Source organism: Elephas maximus, chromosome 16 (assembly GCF_024166365.1).
Source record: "Elephas maximus indicus isolate mEleMax1 chromosome 16, mEleMax1 primary haplotype, whole genome shotgun sequence".
NCBI classification, from domain to species: domain Eukaryota; kingdom Metazoa; phylum Chordata; class Mammalia; order Proboscidea; family Elephantidae; genus Elephas; species Elephas maximus.
Genome location: NC_064834.1, coordinates 65,224,116 through 65,238,209, shown reverse-complemented (window position 1 = coordinate 65,238,209; position 14,094 = coordinate 65,224,116). Strand labels below are relative to the sequence as shown.

Below are 14,094 nucleotides of genomic sequence, written 5' to 3'. Positions count from 1 at the left end.
ATTCAGCAAAAGTGTGGGGCCCTGCTTCCTTTCCTGCCTGTGGGCTGGCCTGGCCTCCCAGCTCTGACCTTCTCAGGGACAGGCCATCCCTAAGGCCAGGGCTGAGCCTGACAACTGGGTTGGGGACAGCCCTTGCGTACCAGCTTAGCTGACTGGGGGAACCTTTACTCTGGGTCTACAGAGATCAAACTGGGCAAGAACAGGACAGAAGCTGAGGTGAAGCGATACACAGAGGAAAAGGAGAGGCTGGAGAAGAAGAAGGAAGAAATCCGGGGACACCTGGCTCAGCTTCGGAAAGAGAAACGGGAGCTGAAAGAGGCCCTGTTAAAGTGTACAGGTAAGGGGCCTCCCAGGCTGCAGGGACCTGGACTTTCTGGAGGAATGATGTACATCTGGGCACCTGTGTTCCACACTGTGAGGCGTAGCCCCTTTAATCTCTGACAGAGGTGGACAGTCCCCTCTACTGCTCTTTATCCCTGCTAATCCTGTTTGCGGGGTTGCTATCCTGTATAGAGAACCCCTATGACCTGATGTTAACAGCGTCAGGAAGCAGCAACAAAAGCCGGTAAAAGGAATAAATTTTTGAAAATTACACTTAGACGTATTATACATTTGGCACAAATTAAAACATTAGCTCACTTTTTGATGTAGTGCCAAGGCCTTCTCCTGAGTTCTGGGTCGTCTTTCTTGCATAAAAAACATCATCCTTAGAGTGAACAAAAACTTAGCCACTTGCAAAGATTTCTGAATCCTTCTAGATTATTTTCCAGATCACCCCCCTGTCATGCAGTAGCTGCTTTCTAGTAACTTGTCTCTTATGGAGAACCTTTCTGGAGCATTTACCTCGGTTTTTATAGAGCAGTTTTTCATACTTAGTTAATATATAAATTGCAGAGTTGCAGTAACAAGTACAATGGGGCATAGGGAGCCAAACCCAGCTGATGCCTTAAAACGTGGAAGAAGCTTAAAATGTACAAAAAGTCTGAGGGATGCACACCTTTTTCTTCTTATATAACAGCATTATCGGAACATAATCCACATACCTTGCAATTGACCCATTTAAAATATATAAATCGAATATAGTTTTTAGGTCATTCAATTGTAGAACAGTTTCATCACCCCAAAATGAAACTCTCCTATCCCTAGGCAACCACTTATCTATTTTTCTGTCTCCATGAATTTGTGTGCCCTGGTAGTGCAGTGGTTAAAGTGCTCAACTGCCAACCAGAAGGTCAACAGTCTGAACCTATCAGCTACTCCTTGAGAGAAAGATGTGCCATCTGCTTCCGTAAGGGTTTACAGCCCTGGAAACCCTATAGGGTATCTCTCCTGTGACTTAGGGGGGTCACTCTGAGTCAGAATGGACTTGATGGCCGCAGGTTTGGTTTTGAGGGTTCCGTGATCTTGGACGTTACTAGTCATTGCGCAGAGGCAAAGAGGTAGTAGTAGCTGCACTTCTTTCTACTCAGGCAGGACTAAACCCAAAACCCACTGCCGTTGATTCTGACTCATAGTGACCGTATAGGACAGAATAGAGCTGCCCCACAAAGTTTCCAAAGAGTGCCTGGTGGATTCAAACTGCTGACCTTCTGGTTGGTGGCTGTAGCTCTTAATCACTACACCACCAGGGTTTCCCAGCCAGGACTAGAGAGCTGCAAAGCATGCTAATGAGTCTGATCGGAGGGTTCATCGAGAGAGCACTGACCTGAGGCTGCAAGGAAGCAGCCCAGGGTTCCCAACCCGCTCTCTCCTCTGTGGCTGTCCTAGGTAGGAGAAGAGAGAATTTTCAGTATAGCTTGTTCTCCTGGCCAATAAGCCCTCCAGAATCCTAAGCTAATAAGATCATAAGAAAATAATTCTCAAAATACTGATACTGACTGCTAAATTTTTTTTTTAACTCCAACTCCCAAAACCAACAGTAACACATTTTCTCAGCTTTTTCTCCATAAATTTTCCTTAACTGTTGGCCCCATGATATTGCTTGTCCTTTGACAAGAACTGATGATTAAATAACATTCCAGAAAATGTGGAAACAGCTCCTGAGGTTTCTGGTTGCGGTTGACTCATGCTCAGGACTGTGTACTAAGCACATGTGGTAGCATCCTTTCCTCTAGCACTAAGCTCCTATGATGGAATCCCACAGGTCATATTTCTTGGTGCTACAGTACTAACCTGAGAACCTCATGGCTAAGAGGAGAAGCATAATACAGGACTGAGAAGATGGCCACTGCTCCGGTAGGCCTTGGGAAGCCCCAGAGGCACGAGGGTTCTGGGCTTGAAGTGCGGAGGGCAGGTTAGAACAGCCTAGCATCCTCCAAGGATCATTAATAAAGCTTCTCTCATTCTTCCAGTTCTCTCTAAAAACAGCAGATACCAAAACACTTGACAGCCTCTGCGAACCCATCAGAACAAGTATCCTCAGACTCATGCCTTCCTGTGAAGGCAAACTTCTCTTTTCCCAGTCTTCCCCAGCCTTTGTAGAATGCTAATGCAGGACTCGGGATTCGAGGCTGCCCACTGCACCTGGAGAGGTCCATTCCAGCTCTGAGCGTTGGAGCCCGACCTGGGGTCCATACCCACCTGGAGTTTTGCTCCTGGCCAGTAGGGCCTCCTGGCTGTGGCTGAGATGGCGTTCTCTGCAGTAGCTTAATTCTCTCCACAGACAAGGGAGCCCTGGCCAGCCTGGAGCAGAAGCTGAAGGGAATTGATGAGGAGTGCAGGACTGAAGAGAGCAGGCGCGTGGACCTGGAGCTGAACATCGTGGAGGTGAAGGACAACCTCAAGAAGGCCGAGGCAGGGCCTGTGACACTGGGTACCACTGTGGATACCACTCACCTGGAGAGTGTGAGCCCCCGAGTGAGTGCGGGAACCGTGGCTCCTCTGGGCAACTTGGAGGACCCTCCTGGATGGGTTGGGGGAGGTGAATCATGTCCTCTTCCCTTTGACTCAGCCCTTGCTCTCCTCCTGTGACCACAGCCCAAAGCTGCCACCCCTATCCCCGTCCCAGACTGTACCCCAGTCAACTCGGCAACAGCGCTCAAGAACAGGCCTCTTTCAGTCATGGTCACAGGCAAAGGCACCGTCCTCCAGAAAGCCAAGGTAAGCTGTCACTCCTGGCCTCCTTCAGGGCCACCAGAACTGTCACCAAGGTAAGGGTCCTTCTTCTGACTTGGGTGGTACCTTGCTGCTTTGGCACCTGCCCTGAGGGCTCCACTCGCAGAAGAACAGTCAGTGGCCTTAGCTTCAGGTGCCTCTGGCTCAGTCTTCAGCACCTGGTTCAGGTGTTCTTAGCAAGAGAACATGTCAGTCCCTACCTACCCACCACTCTGTTAGCAGTAGACTCCAGGGGGGCAGCTGCAATTCAGGGACCAATTATGACTGAATAGTTTTCAAGTCAAAAGGTCAGTGATTCCGAAGGACTTCTGCCACTGACACTAAAATTCAGACAGATGACATGACTTGTCCAAGGCTGCATAGCCAGCTAGGAGTTAAACCAGGAATTAAGGCTATTACTGGGTTTTCCTATAACGTGAAAGTGTTTAGTCCTTTACTCATTTGTACAATAAAGAACCTGCCTGGAGCTGCATCTGTTTTTGGCAAACTCTGCTCCTTCATTTCCATCATGTTTACCTGCTGGAGATGTTTTGAGGCACCTACACTGATGACTGTTAAAACCACAATGGCAATACTTGGCATACGAGCCTCACTGCCATGGCAGACATCACTAGTTGTTTGCAGCACTCTGTGCTACAGCCTCAAAGTCGCCTAATAGGTGCTCTATGCAGTGATGAAAACTTGAATAGAGGTGGCACAGGGATTGAAATATATATGCCATCTCTATTCCTAGCTGCTTCTATGCTTAAAATATATGTGTGTATATATATGTGTGCATGTTTATATATTTTTTACATTTTTAAATGCATATAAGGGTTGCTACAGAGGAATAACTAACTTTATTTTTCTTTTGCGGGGTGCTGGTATTTAAATGGTACTTTAGGAATGGGAGAAGAAAGGAACGAGTTAGGAAATAAGCTTCATCTGAGGACTATCACATCACTATGGACCTTGGTGACAATCCTGCTTCATTAAAGTCTACGTTAAAGCAGCAACTCTGTGAAAGGGTGCGTCTGTTTAGAAGAAAAAGCAAGGACTGGGGTACTAAGAGGAGGCTTGGTCTTTTCCCAGAGCCAAGGGAAATGATATGACTAAGAGAAAAAGCTTCTTTGGAGACTTAAGTCTATTGGATGGACACAAGAACACTGTTGTGGTTAGGAACGTTCTGGTTCTTCTTTGAAGTTTTCATCAAGTGATTTATCAAGAAGTGAAAAAAGCTTCCGATGTTGAGACTTTGATGGATGAGAAATCAAGGTAGCAGGTCCTTGTCCACTGGTAAGTGGGTCTGCTAACTGAGAACACCTAAACTCCTGACCATCATCTCTTCCCCAATACTTCAGCAGTGTTGAGGGTGAAACTGCCCTTGCTTTCCAGTTTGTTCTCTCCAATATTTGCAGGCCCAACAGCGAGCATCTACAACATGCTTTCTGAGAAACTGTAACCAGGGAAGATATTTGGGACCACACTGAGGCACTGTCCCCACTGGGTCAAGGACTTTTTTTTGTTCCTAGGACAGGACTGAATCAACTAGATAAAATTTTAAGTGATGCTGTATTATATAGAAAAATGTTTAAAATTCTGTAACTTAGAAAAGTGAAAAAATGTCTTTTGAGATTTAACTGACTTTTTCTATCACCATAGAAAAACTTATCCTTTGTTTACCGATTCAGTCCTGTGGCCAGGACATTTTTCAGGGGAGAGTTACTTTAATGTTCTCCTAGTCCCTGTTTTTCAAGTTGTATTTAATATCCAGGCCCCTCCTAAGAAAAAAGTGGTGAATTTTGGTTAAGATGATCTCATTCTTCTCTTAAAATTGGTAATGCTGGTCTTTGGGCTACCCCTGTCTTTTCCTTGGATGGCATTTTTTTTTTAACACAGGTTGAAACATTTCATCTATCATCTCTGCCTCATTTCTGGGAGTTCCGAATCAGAGTTTTCTGAGAACTAAAGGTCTTCTGAGTCTTTCTAATCCCAGGGCATTTACTTCTTCTGTCATAAACACTTGGTGACCCTTTAGCAAGTGGTGAGTTAGATTTTTATAAATAAAATTTTAATTGTATTTTGGGGTTTCCTTGTATTTCATGGAATGGCTTGGCCATTTACACACTGAACTTCAAAATATGCAAAACTACAATGTGGAATCCTAGGAGACTTTAAACCTCCTTAAGTGATGGGTAAGTAGCACAAGCCAAACCCATTGCCACATCGAGTCAACTCTGACTCATAGCGACCCTATAGGACAGAGCAGAACTTCCTCATAGGGTTTCCAAGGCTGTGATCTTTCTCCCATGGAGTGGCTGGTGGGTTCAAACCACTGACCTTTCTGTTAGTAGCCGAGTGCTTAACCAATGAGCCACCAGGGCTCCTTGGTAAGTAGCATAAAAAAAAAAAAAGAAAAAAAAATGTTTTTTTTTTTAAGGCTAAAAGAGGATTTTGGTAGGCTAATTAACAATGTACCTGATACACAGGAAACATCTGCAGAAACTGATCGTATATTAGACTATTGAAAAGTCAGTACTCATGGAAATTAAACACACCCCTAAATAATTCTTGGGGAAAAGAAAATCATCAAATAGTTTGGAGGTTGCCTCTGTGGTAATTAAGGAAGTTCACAGCATGATTGATTTAAAAAAAAGTGACAACTAAAAATTGGCTCACTTTTCAGACAAATGCAATAAAAAGACAGCTTAAGGCAATTGTAAATAAATCAAAAGGAAGACTTCAGTACAGATACCGACAAGATTTTTTAAATTACAAGAAAATACTATGAATACAGCAAGCAGTTTGAGGGCTTATATACCTTCCACTTCATAAAGCTATCATGGCTCTGACACTTTGCCGCAAACACTGCAAAAGAAAAGCCAAGTGTCATTTTTAGACATAGATGAAAAAAGATCTTAAAATGTTGCTAAATGAAACTCATCAGTGTATCTAAAAGATAATGCATCATGACCAAACAGTTTACCTAAGGAGTGCAAAGTTGGTTCAACAACTGAAAATATATTAACGGTAATTTATCATGTTAACAGATTAAATGTGAAAAATCATCACCTACAATGCAGAAAAGGCACAAAAAATCTCAACTCTCATAATAAACAGTAATCTAGGTAGAGAACTAAACATTCTTGACCCAACGAAATAATCTATAGAAAACAACATCTAATGGTGGAAAAAGTACCTTAAAGTAAAGAAGCAGATACGGATAGCTGCTATCACCACTACTTTTAAGAACATTATTCTGAAGGCCCTAAACAATACAAAATGACAAGGAAACAAAGTAGTATAAAATTTCAAAAAAGAGACAAAACTCAGTATTTGTAAATGTTCTCTTTACAAGGGGAATACCTTATTACTGGTATAATTAAAGGAAAAAGGTGAAGACCTTTAAGACATAAGCCCAAGGACCCATAGTTTCTTAAGTCCAAGCAGCTCAAATGGAGCATCCGATTATCAGCACATTCCAGATGGCACAAAGCACGTGCACTATGAAACGACTAAAGGTCATTTATTTAAAGACAGTGGATTCATGTGCTTTCTACACCACCACTGATCAGCATCTGCTAGGCGGCTACATGATCCCCGGCCCTGATGTTATCTTCTGCAAAAGACAGTGTAATAACAAATCAAAATACCCCTTGAACACAAATGTTTATCATGACTCAGCACTTGGTACTCCAGACCTTCCCCCGACCCCTTCAGCAATTACATGGTGGTACCTCTTTAAGCACTTTTCTTGCAGCAGCCATCCTGAAAGCTCTTAAAGCTATGTGGTAACCTTGAACTTTTGTATAAAATATTACATTAATGTATTTATGTTAATAAAAATTATGATAAAGCCTCTGATTTTATGTCAGAGCTCTACAACGGTTTCTACTGAAAAACCAACTCTAAATACCACAACCAGGGGAAAGAATTGATTCCTAAATCCTGCAGAGGTGACCAAGTACCTTGTTTGCCAGGAAGTATTTCAAATAAGCCTCTTTCTCATATAAGTATACATATTCCCATTCAATAACCAACAGCACGTCTTAAAATGTTCCTTTTAAAACTAGACAAAAAACAAAACAACTTGGACAGCATAAGATAGAGCTATGCTTAAAAAAGCAAAACCCCTATAGGTTTCTTTGTCCCATTTTTTTTTTTTTTAATTTTTATTGTGTCAGTCTCTCACATAAAAACCTATATACACCTTGCTACATACTCCCAATTACGCCCCCCCTAATGAGATAGCCTGCTCCCTCCCTCCACTCTCTCTTTTTGTGTCCATTTTGCCAGCTTCTAACCCCCTCTACCCTCTCATCTCTCCCCCCGCCCCAGGCAGGAAATGCCAACATAGTTTCAAGTGTCCACCTGATCCAAGAAGCTCACTCCTCACCAGCATCCCTCTCCAACCCATTGTCCAGTCCAATCCATGTCTGAAGAGTTGGCTTTGGGAATGGTTCCTGTCCTGGGCCAACAGAAGGTCTGGGGGCCATGACCACCGGGGTCCTTCTAGTCTCAGTCAGACCATTAAGTCTGGTCTTTTTATGAGAATTTGGGGTCTGCATCCCACTGCTCTCCTGTTCCCTCAGGAGTTCTCTTTTGTGTTCCCTGTCAGGGCAGTCATCTGTTGTAGCCGGGCACCATCTAGTTCTTCTGGTCTCAGGCTGATGTAGTCTCTGGTTCATGTGGCCCTTTCTGTCTCTTGGGCTCATAATTACCTTGTGTCCTTGGTGTTCTTCATTCTCCTTTGATCCAGGTGGATTGGGACCAATTGATGCATCTCAGATGGCTGCTTGCTGCTAGCGTTTAAGACCCCAGATGCCACTCTTCAAAGTGGGATGCGTAATATTTTCTTAATAGATTTTATTATGCCAATTGACTTAGATGTCCCCTGAAATCATGGTCCCCAAATCCCTGCCCCTGCTACACTGGCCTTCGAAGCATTTAGTTTATTCACGAAACTTCTTTGCTTTTGTTTAGTCCAGTCGTGCTGACCTCTCCTGTATTGTGTGTGGTCTTTCCCTTCACCTAAAGTAGTTCTTTCTTTGTCCCATTTTTGTCACGTTTAAGAATTCTACTCCTTGCCTCAGTAACAGGAGAGTAAAGGAAAGCATTGACCAAATACCCTGCGATTGACCATTCCTAAGTAAATGCTAAAAGAAGACCCTCCAAGGGAATACTGGATTCCTGACTAATTTTGCATGCCCCTCCTGCCCTTCTCCACATAGTCAAACAAAAAACAGAGTAGAACTGCCCCATAGAGTTTCCAAGGAGTGCCTGGTGGATTCAAACTGCCGACCTTTTGGTTAGCAGCTGTAGCTCTTAACCACTACGTCACCAGTGTTTCCATAGTCAAACAAGCACTGGTTAACTGGTCAACATCCAGTCTGAGGCCTCACCAAGTCTCTTCCACACAGATTAAGTCACCAGAATGTCACAAACGCCATTAAAGCCCCCTTTTCAACTAAAAATACATCTAGTTTTAAAAAAAAAAATAAAAGGCCTCCAATTTCTGCCTTAAAATGCCATTGCTCCAGTGGCCACATTACACAGTAGTAAATACCATCTGTTAGGCCTGACTGTCCCTACCACATTCTATTTAGTGTTTCTTTTGTAAACAAAGTGAGTCTCAAACAGGCCATCAAATTTCTCTGGCATCTCCAGGTTCTTTTGTTTCTCCTCAGAGGAAAGGTGGCAGATGACATAAGCTTGGTGAAGTGCAAACTAGGTATAGAAAATACATATAAAAAGAGTTTCAACATCGTCGTTGGTGGGTGACATCAGCTGATGCCACTGTCCGTAAGCAGCAGTGTCCATGGTTGGGACGTCTCCTCTCCCTGGAGAAGCAGCAGGCATGAGCATTCTGGACAGAGTTGGAAGTGGACAAAGAACCCCCACAAGACAGAATGCTCCGCCGAGGGCCGGTGGCTTCAGCGCCCGGGGTACCCAGATTGCAGGAAGGGGTGTAGCTTCGGCCTTTCTACAAGTTCCTGGATGAGCCACGCGTCTTGGGGGCATCTCCTCTCAGGAGCCCTGGGAAAGAAGTGACCTTTGAGGACACAAGTGCCTAAGCCCTTTCCTCAACCAATAAGCCGTCCCTGTCTGCTCTTGAGGCCCCTGGGTGGCACACACAGTTAGGTGCTTGGCTACTAACCAAAAGATTGGTGGTTTGAATCCACCCAGAGGTGCCTCGGAACAAAGGACCTAGTAATCTGCTTCCAAAGTCACAGCCTTGAAAACCCTATGGAGCACAATTCTACTCTGCACACACACAACTGCCATGACTCAGAGTCAACTCAATGGCAACGGTGGTTTTTTTTTTTTTTTTGGTCCTGCTCTTACCCCACAACCCAATCCCCCCCGCCCCGCCAGGGGAAGAAGCCTGATCACAGACCCTATCTGACTGCCATTCAGATCCATGCTCTGGCCTTAGGAAGCTAGCCTCTGCCCAAGGCTCCAGCTGGAATCGCCATCTGGTTGCTGGCTATTCTTGAACACTCAGCAAGGTCTCTCCCTGAACTCCAGATTTGTGCATTCAACTACCCGCCTCTCCACTTGGACATCCAATGGGTACCTAACCTCCAAAGCTGTGCCTCTGTCTCCGCCCCCCCCCCCACATTCCTCCACGCTTCCCCAGCTCAGTGAACAGTGACTTCATTTTGCCAGGTGCTCGGACCAAAATCCTTCTAGCCATGCTGGTGTCTCTCCTTCCCGCACTCCCCATCTGCTCTGTCGGCAAATTCTTTCAGCTTTCCCTTAAGAACAAAAGCTGCTCCAGCCAGCTTTCACCACCTGACCCAAGCCGCTATCACTTCTCACCTGGATGGCTGCAACTGTCATCTTGCCTTTGCCCCCCTGGACTATATTCCCAACATGGTGATCCCGTGAAGGGTAAGTCCATTCATGCCACTCCTCTGTGACAGCTCTCCAGTGGCTCCCATTTGGCTCTGTGCAAACACTGGCCTGTTACCTTTCTGCTTTCATCTCCTGCTCTCTGCAGCTCACTCCACTCCGGCCACACACACAGGCAGCCTCTGCGTGGGGCCCTGGTGCCTGCTTTTCCCTGTTTGCAGTACGCTTCCTCCAGGTACCTTTATGGCTCGTTCCCTGACTACCTTCAGGCCCTCAGTCAAGTTCAGCTCACCACCTACTCACCTCCACATATATCCTTCCCCAGCCAGCCTATCTGAAACTAACTCCCACCCCACACACACCAGCACCTGCTAGTTGCTGGGATTTCTCAAGAGCACTTAGCACCACCTGATCAACATGTCATACTTGCCTTGTTTATTGTCTGTCTCCCCCGCTAGAATGGAAGCTCCGTGATGGCAGAGCTTTTCACTGGTTTATTGCTACATCCCAGCACCCAGACCGATGCCTGGAACGTAGGAGGCACTCAGTGTTTTATGAGTGAATGAATAAATGATTCCTTACATTGAACGGAATGTTGAGTACCTGGGACTTGGTAGGACTCAGACTACCTCCCCCCCACCCCGCTCCCCAGCTCATACATGCAGAGCAAGAGTCCCACTCACGGTTCCCACAGTGGGGGCCCTCCCAGCCATCGCGGCATGTGCAGCGGTAGCTCCCGTTCTGCAGGACACAGGTGCCCTCGTTCATGCACGGGCTGGGTTTGCAGAGGTTGACTGGCCGCTTGGTTTCTACAACAAAGAATATGGCCACGAGGCCCTGCTCTAAGTAAGATGCAAGGCCACTAGATTAAGTAGCTTGCATGCCTTAGAGTCTCCCGTGGCTCTTTGCAACAGCTTGGCACATGGTTGGTACTACATATTACTAGGCTAGGCTACAAAGATGCAGCTTCCACCAGGCTTCCTTCTCTGCTACCTGCATATGGAGGCTCTGTCTCAGATGTACTGTGGACAGGGTGGTGGTTAGCATTGTTATTTTTGTCGCATGGTTTTTTAAAGGCAAAAAGGAGGTCACTGGCAGAAGGAAGTCTTGGAGTCAGGCTGGCCTGGCTACACTTGCACCCCTATCTGCCATCACCCCCTAGGCCAGCAGCTTAGACCCTCAGGGTATCTGTGGCTACCCCAAGGATGTCTTCCACTTAAGTGGAGCCCATGAATTCTCAAGTTTGGGAAGGAGGCATCTGTGCTACTTAAATTCTCTGCACCTTAAAAGTCAAATGGAAATGGCTACGCCTACCATAGGAGATCATGGGAGTATAGGATTTAGCAGAGAACCTGACACATGGAAGGTTCTCAATAGACATGAGGAGCCGCACTCCTTGTCAGGGTATACATGGAAGCAGCCCTGAAGGGTGTGGATCCCCCACTCACCTCCACATATCCAGTCAATGAGCATGTCCTGGTGGTACTTCAGGTCTCTGTAAGCCGCCACATGGATCAGGGAGTCCCGGGGACCTGCCAGCCTCCGCAATGCTTCCCTCAGGACAGGCCCCACGCCCACAACCAACACGGAGATGCCATTGTTTCTCAGCTTCTGGGCAGGGATAGCCGCGTCCTCTGCCCCCTGCCCACCGGTGAGCACCACCACGGCCTTGGGGACCCCAGGCCGGGCACCTCTCTGGATGGTCATCACCTTGTCGTGGATGTGCAGGAAGGCCGTGCCGGCTGAGCCCATCCCACCCAGGTAGGGGGCCTGGCTCATGGCCCGCAGCACAGCAGCCCGGGTAGTATGTGTGTCCAACCCGAAGGCTGTCTGCACCTGGCTGCCATACACCACCAGGCCGACCTGTGTCACGTCAGGATTCACGTCAAACTGGAGGGTGCAGCTTCTCACGAAGCTCTGCATGTGAGCAAAGTTCTCTGGCCCCACGGAGGCTGAGGCATCTAGCATGAAGACCAGATCCAGCGACTGGGCCTGACAGCCTATGGGGCAAGCAGAGAGTAAACCTCCAATGGCCAGGGTGTGCACAGTAGTCTGTGCGAGGTAGGACCCCTCATCTGGGCCCAGCCAGCAAAGTGGGGGCTGCTCTGGGTTGGGTAGAGCCCAGGTCACCCAATCGCCATCTGTCCAATGCAGGAGCCATCCTGCCCATCTTCCCTTAGTCACAGAATACTGCTCTCCTAAATGCTAGCAGGACATAATAATGCCCAGCTAGACTACATTTCTCAGCCTCCCTTGCAGCTAGTTGTAGCCACGTGTCTAAGGTCTGTCCAATGGAATGTTATCAGAAGTAACCAGAACTTCCAAGTTGTCTTCAAAAAGGAAGCTGTGGTTCCTCAAAAAGTTTAACTTAGAATTACCACATGACCCAGCAATTCCGCTCCTACATATGTACCCAAAAGAACTGAAAGCAAGGATTCAAACATTCCTGTACACCAATGTTCATTGCAGCATTATTCACAATAGCCAATTAGTAGAGAGAAACAGCTAAAATTTACCGAGCACTTAATATGTGCGTACCATGTACTAAGACTGTATATTGCTTATCTTAATCTTCACAAAGAACCCTTCAGTAGGTGCTACTATTCATCTCGTTTTGCAGACAGGTAAACTGAAAAGTTACTTGTTATGCGGTTAGTACATAAGACTGGGACTGTGGTTTCAGCCCCTGGCCCAGACCCTGGGAGGGAAGAACGGTTAAGTACTTACCAAAGAAGGCACAACCCACCCACTGAAAGCCAGCCCCTGGGTTAGGCTGGCACTGGTCCACAGCCAGCACCTGTGTGGGACCTTACCTGGACCCCGCTGGCTGCACAGCTTCCTCTGCAGCTCAGAGATTTGTCGGAAGAGGTCCTGTGTGTCAGCATAGACCATCACGTGTTTTGGGCTGCCTGTGATCTCCTCCAGCTCTGCTCGCACAGCCTCGCTGCCCATACCCAGCAGGAGCAGCTCTTGAGCCCACGCACGGCGTGCTAGGCCAGCCACCTTGTCCTGGGACCTTGCATCAGTGAGCAGGACCACCACTCTGCGTGGACGGTCCTGGCCTGTCCTGGCGGCGCTTCCAAAGCCTCGCTCTGCCACCTGTCGCAAGGCGCGGCCCGTCAGGGTGGCACCACCGCTAAAGGGGATGCTGTCGAGGCTCTGCAACAGGCCCGGCACGTCCTGGTATTCCCCCACAGGCACCGCCACCACCAGCTCCTGGCTGTAGTGGGCCACACCCACGCGGGCCCGGGAGTCCTCGTCCAGCACGGACTGCACAAACCGCTTCACGAAGGCTTTAGCCTGCAGGAAGCGCTCCAGCGTAGTGCCCGCCGAGCTGTCCAGCAGAAAGAGGATGTCCACTCTGCACTCCAGGCTCAGCTTCGGGGCTGCCAGGGTCACAGCAACAGCCACCGTCATGCATGGCACTTGGAGCACTAGAGGTGCCCGACCCCACAGAAAGCAGGAGACTCCTCCCTCAGGAGGGGACAGGACAGAGAAACTGATGCTCCGGGGGCAGAGTAAGTGACAGAACCAAACATGGAGTCTCTCTCTGGTGTCTCACTAAGGTCTCCATCTAACCACCTTTTGTTTTTTTAATGTATTTTATAACTCTTTTCCCTTCATGGTTAGTGTTTTTTCTGTTCTGTTTGAGAAACCTGTCTACCTTAAGATCATGAAGCTGTTCTCCTGTGTTGTCTTCTAGAAGCTTCACTGCTTTGCCTTCAGGGCTATATTCCATCTGGAATGGATTTTTGTGTAGGTTGTGAGGTAGGAATTGTTGTTTTTGGTTGCTTCAGAGTCTATTTCAACTCATCGCAACCCCATATGACAAAGTAGAGTCATCCCATAGGGTTTTCTTGGCTGTAATCTTTACAGGAGCAGATTGCCAGGTCTTTCTTCCCTGGAACCACTGGGTGGGTTCGAACCACCAACCTTTTGGTTAACAGTCAAGCACTTACCTGTTGTACCACCAGGGCTCCTTGAGGGTAGGGGTCAAGATTTATTTTTTCCATTTGGATCAACAATTGACCCCACCCCACATAAGTTACAATTTAATAAGTCCCTACTATGTGTCAAGAATTGTGCTAAGCATTTCAGATACATAATCTTATTTAAAAAGTCCAACAGCCCTATGGGGTAAAAAAA

General features: G+C 47.0%; 2 protein-coding genes across 7 annotated transcripts in view; one reads left to right on the top strand and one right to left on the bottom strand.

Moving 5' to 3' along the window:
- AFAP1L2 (actin filament associated protein 1 like 2) overlaps nt 1-5,171 on the top strand; it is a 123,347-nt gene extending 118,176 nt beyond the window's left edge. For 2 of the 6 annotated variants that reach the window (XM_049854956.1, XM_049854960.1), the window contains exons 17-20: nt 182-337; nt 2,663-2,856; nt 2,977-3,099; nt 3,998-5,171. In XM_049854956.1, coding sequence (XP_049710913.1) covers nt 182-337; nt 2,663-2,856; nt 2,977-3,099; nt 3,998-4,024 — 500 coding nt within the window. In that variant the 3' untranslated portion in view covers nt 4,025-5,171. The other 4 variants (XM_049854957.1, XM_049854955.1, XM_049854959.1 and 1 more) reach the window with 3 other exon arrangements.
- A 3,461-nt stretch (nt 5,172-8,632) lies between these two features.
- VWA2 (von Willebrand factor A domain containing 2) overlaps nt 8,633-14,094 on the bottom strand; it is a 45,960-nt gene continuing 40,498 nt past the window's right edge. Inside the window, exons 11-14 of the mRNA XM_049855696.1 lie at nt 12,762-13,334; nt 11,397-11,948; nt 10,632-10,757; nt 8,633-9,129 (exon numbers count right to left, since the gene is read on the bottom strand). Of these exons, the coding sequence (XP_049711653.1) occupies nt 9,077-9,129; nt 10,632-10,757; nt 11,397-11,948; nt 12,762-13,334 (1,304 nt within the window). The 3' untranslated portion in view covers nt 8,633-9,076. The remainder of the gene's footprint in view (nt 9,130-10,631; nt 10,758-11,396; nt 11,949-12,761; nt 13,335-14,094) is intronic.